At 27.1% G+C, this 3,323-nt stretch overlaps 1 protein-coding gene across 1 annotated transcript; it reads left to right on the forward strand.

The window, feature by feature from the left end:
- The first annotated feature begins 354 nt into the window (after nucleotides 1-354).
- On the forward strand, nucleotides 355-3,123 carry LOC113381815 (uncharacterized protein C1orf43 homolog). Its single transcript, XM_026620491.1, has 4 exons — nucleotides 355-648; nucleotides 722-878; nucleotides 1,932-2,151; nucleotides 2,857-3,123. Exons 1-4 carry the CDS (start codon nucleotides 490-492, stop codon nucleotides 3,110-3,112), a joined length of 792 nt encoding a protein of 263 aa, XP_026476276.1. The 5' UTR covers nucleotides 355-489; the 3' UTR covers nucleotides 3,113-3,123.
- The last annotated feature ends 200 nt before the right edge of the window (nucleotides 3,124-3,323 follow it).

The raw sequence follows: 3,323 nt of genomic DNA on the forward strand, positions 1-3,323 counted from the left end.
GCTACGGGAATTTCCAGCAATTTGCCTTAAGGCACAATGCCATGCACCACTAATTTGAACACAATTAATTATCAACAACATGCGTTTACAAACTTTTAGATATACAAAGCAAATTGCGATTAAATCTTTGAAAATCTGACGGGTTACCTGGTTACCTCATTTTGAAAATCTTAGCGACATCTGTTGATGGACCAATACCGTAATCCTTATCAAAACTGTGAGATGTTAATTTGTTCTGATCATAGATAAATAAATATGGTTCTGAATGTGAGATAACTTCCCTCCGTTGTTTGTTTCTCTAATTTAAGAGTTTTATTTTATTATGTTGGCTGCAAGGCTTCGACGCTTGTCAAAAATTATCATGCCGAATTACATCAATTACCAGAAAATGGATTTGATTTTTATTATTATATATATTTTCAATAATTTTGATCATGCAATTTGAATCCACAAAATTGATATATTCATCGTGAAATATTATTAAGAATAATGTCTGAACAGCTGTCGGGTGTTACAATAGTTTTAATAATTGGAGGTGGTGTTATATTAGCGGTTATATTGTTTATTTTTGCCAAAAGGCAAATTATGCGTTTTAGTCTTCGCTCTCGAAGAGGCCCTCATATTGCAATTGGACACGATGCTAAGAAGGTTTATTTATGTTTGTTATTAAATTTATCCTGAACCTGTGATGAGCGAATTGATATGATTATTTTTGATTTAGTCATTGAGGAAGGAAGTTGAACGTAAAATTGAGGCTATTCCAAAAATTTATTGTGAGCCACAACTCATTTCTGATCATGACATTAGAAATGAACAAGAGGAAATGGCTTTACCTTATTATTGCAGATTTAAAGCTGTAGATGATGTTAAACTTTTAGGTAAGGTTATAATAATAAGTTATATATACAGTAGAACCTCCATCAACCGGACTAATTGTTGTTGATGAGTATTCGGTTAATAAAAAATTCGGATAATAGAATGTATGAAGAATAATGTTGTGTATTTATTAAAAAGAACAATTACATACATAGACATTAACAAAAATTAATGTTTATTAAGAAATTAACACTTTCCTATGTTTGCACATACATATTTTCTTCGATTACATTACATACTAAATAGCAGCATTAATCATACTAAAATTTGAATTGTAGGTATATACATACATATAAATTGGTTGTGGTTGTCAGTCCGCATAATCGCGAATCAGTATAACCGAGGTCCGGATAATTGAGGTTTTACTGCATATATATATATATATATATATATATATAAATATATATATATATATATATATATATATATATACAAAATTCAGATTTTTAACACACACTTTATTTAATAATTACAGACGTTTCGAGACCATGGTATGCCTCATCTTCAATGTAATTTCAAAACAGTAAAAATTATATACTAATACATTACTATTTTATTTAAATTATATTTAATTTTTGATAAACAAAAAACACCAACTATCTCTCACAATGCTTGGCACTGTACTAAACACTTGAAATGTCTAAGATGAAGGTACAAGAACAAATGTGAAAATAGATTAATTTATTGAAGAGAATAAATGAAAAAAATTATAAATTGTTAATGATGTTTATACAAGAGTCATGTAAAATATTTGTCGGTTCTCAGATTTACACTATTGTTAGCTAAAAATTAAATATAAAATAAATTAAATACAAAATAAATAAAATATTAAATAATGTATTAGTATATAATTTTTACTGTTTTGAAATTACACTGAAGATGAGGCACACCATGGTCTCGAAAAGTCTGTAATTATTAAATAAAGTATGTGTTAAAAATCTGAGTGTTGTATTGTTCATATTTAACAGTGAATATATATGTATATATATATATATATATATATATATATATATATGTATAAATATATACTAAATTTACCTTTTTAATCATTTTAGAATCTGAAATATCAAAACAAGATGCTCATTTGTGCAGGCATCCCAGTGAAAGTTTAAGGGGTTATTTATTGACGGCTTTAGCACCTGTTCTAACTGAATGTAGTCAAAAGATGATACATAAATTTTGTGATATGTATGAACATGCCCGACACGATCCTAATGATTTTCAAGAAAAAGAGTATCAAGTGTATCAAAAGCTGCTTTTAAAATTATTGGAAACGTAAGATTTATTTTATTTATATTTTGATGTTTTGTTATTAATGATTAATGATATTTTTAGTGCATTAAATATAGTGAGTTTTTTAACCCTGAAAACGTTCTAATAGCTCTCAAGCTTTTATTTCTTGTAAAAATTAAAAAAAAAAAACAAATGAAATTTTCGAAAACCTGCCTAACAATTTGGCGTTTATACTTTTGGGTGGCTGGACTAAAGGACTTCTACTGTAGTACAAATGCGTGTTTGTTCAGAACCTTTATAGTAGGTACTCGTATCATTACAAAGTGTTAACTTTGTCTAAATATACTGAAAATACTACAAGATATTATTGAAATATTATCTTTATTCATATATTAGTTATTTTTTTCAAAATAATTTTATAATTATATTAGTTTTTTTTAGTTTGTTAAAGGATTGTATCATGTGAATGTATGTTTTAAGCGACAAATTTTTTGCCATTTTCGTGAATTTACTGATTTTTATTTCGAGATATATTGTGCTATTTGCAAATTCGCATAAAAATTGTATTGTTTGTAGTCAACCTCATACATTAACTGACCTCCTTGGACGGGCCGAGTACATCTGCGTTCATACGTTTATATAAAGTTGAATGTTTTATTTAACAACTTGGAAAATACTGAATGCATTATTGAGTACTATTATAGAATTTTAAATTTATTTAAGTTTAAGCAAATGTATCTTTTTCAGGACTAGCCAGATTAAGTCATCTGTAAACAGTCAAAAAATATCACCTAGTAGAACTTTAAGAAAGCAGCACGAGGAACAAATATTAAGACCTGTACTTGATGCATCTCGTCTGCGAGTACCAACCTCACAATCACAATCAATATTTAAGTTATCGTTTAGTGCTGAGAGCAATTCTTTAAATGTTGAAAATAGACCTTCCAAGAATTTATGTTCTTCGTCCGACACTAAAATCAATGATAATGAGACATCGGTTTGATTAAAAATAAATAGTCGCAAAAAGAAATAATATATTAAATAAAACTAAAAGTTATTTGCAAAATGTTCGACTTGGGTGATAATATGTCTGTAATTATTTAGGGTAATTTATTTGTTTTATATTTTTTTTAGATATTAAATACGTACAATATCTTTTTACATTTTTAATTCATAATATTTTACTTATTTGTGTTCTTTTTCTTAATCTGAAT

The sequence above is a fragment of the Ctenocephalides felis genome, unplaced genomic scaffold, assembly GCF_003426905.1.
Source record: "Ctenocephalides felis isolate EL2017-DRISC unplaced genomic scaffold, ASM342690v1 CF-g0.4_SCAFFOLD_03077, whole genome shotgun sequence".
NCBI lineage: Eukaryota > Metazoa > Arthropoda > Insecta > Siphonaptera > Pulicidae > Ctenocephalides > Ctenocephalides felis.

What these genes read in the sequence shown, in the direction of transcription:
- LOC113381815 (XM_026620491.1), top strand. Translation starts at nt 490, where the DNA reads ATGTCTGAACAGCTGTCGGGTGTTACAATAGTTTTAATAATTGGAGGT. An exon ending in TTGGACACGATGCTAAGAAG is followed by an intron (nt 649 to 721) that starts GTTTATTTATGT and finishes TTTTTGATTTAG; the next exon opens with TCATTGAGGAAGGAAGTTGA. An exon ending in AGATGATGTTAAACTTTTAG is followed by an intron (nt 879 to 1,931) that starts GTAAGGTTATAA and finishes TAATCATTTTAG; the next exon opens with AATCTGAAATATCAAAACAA.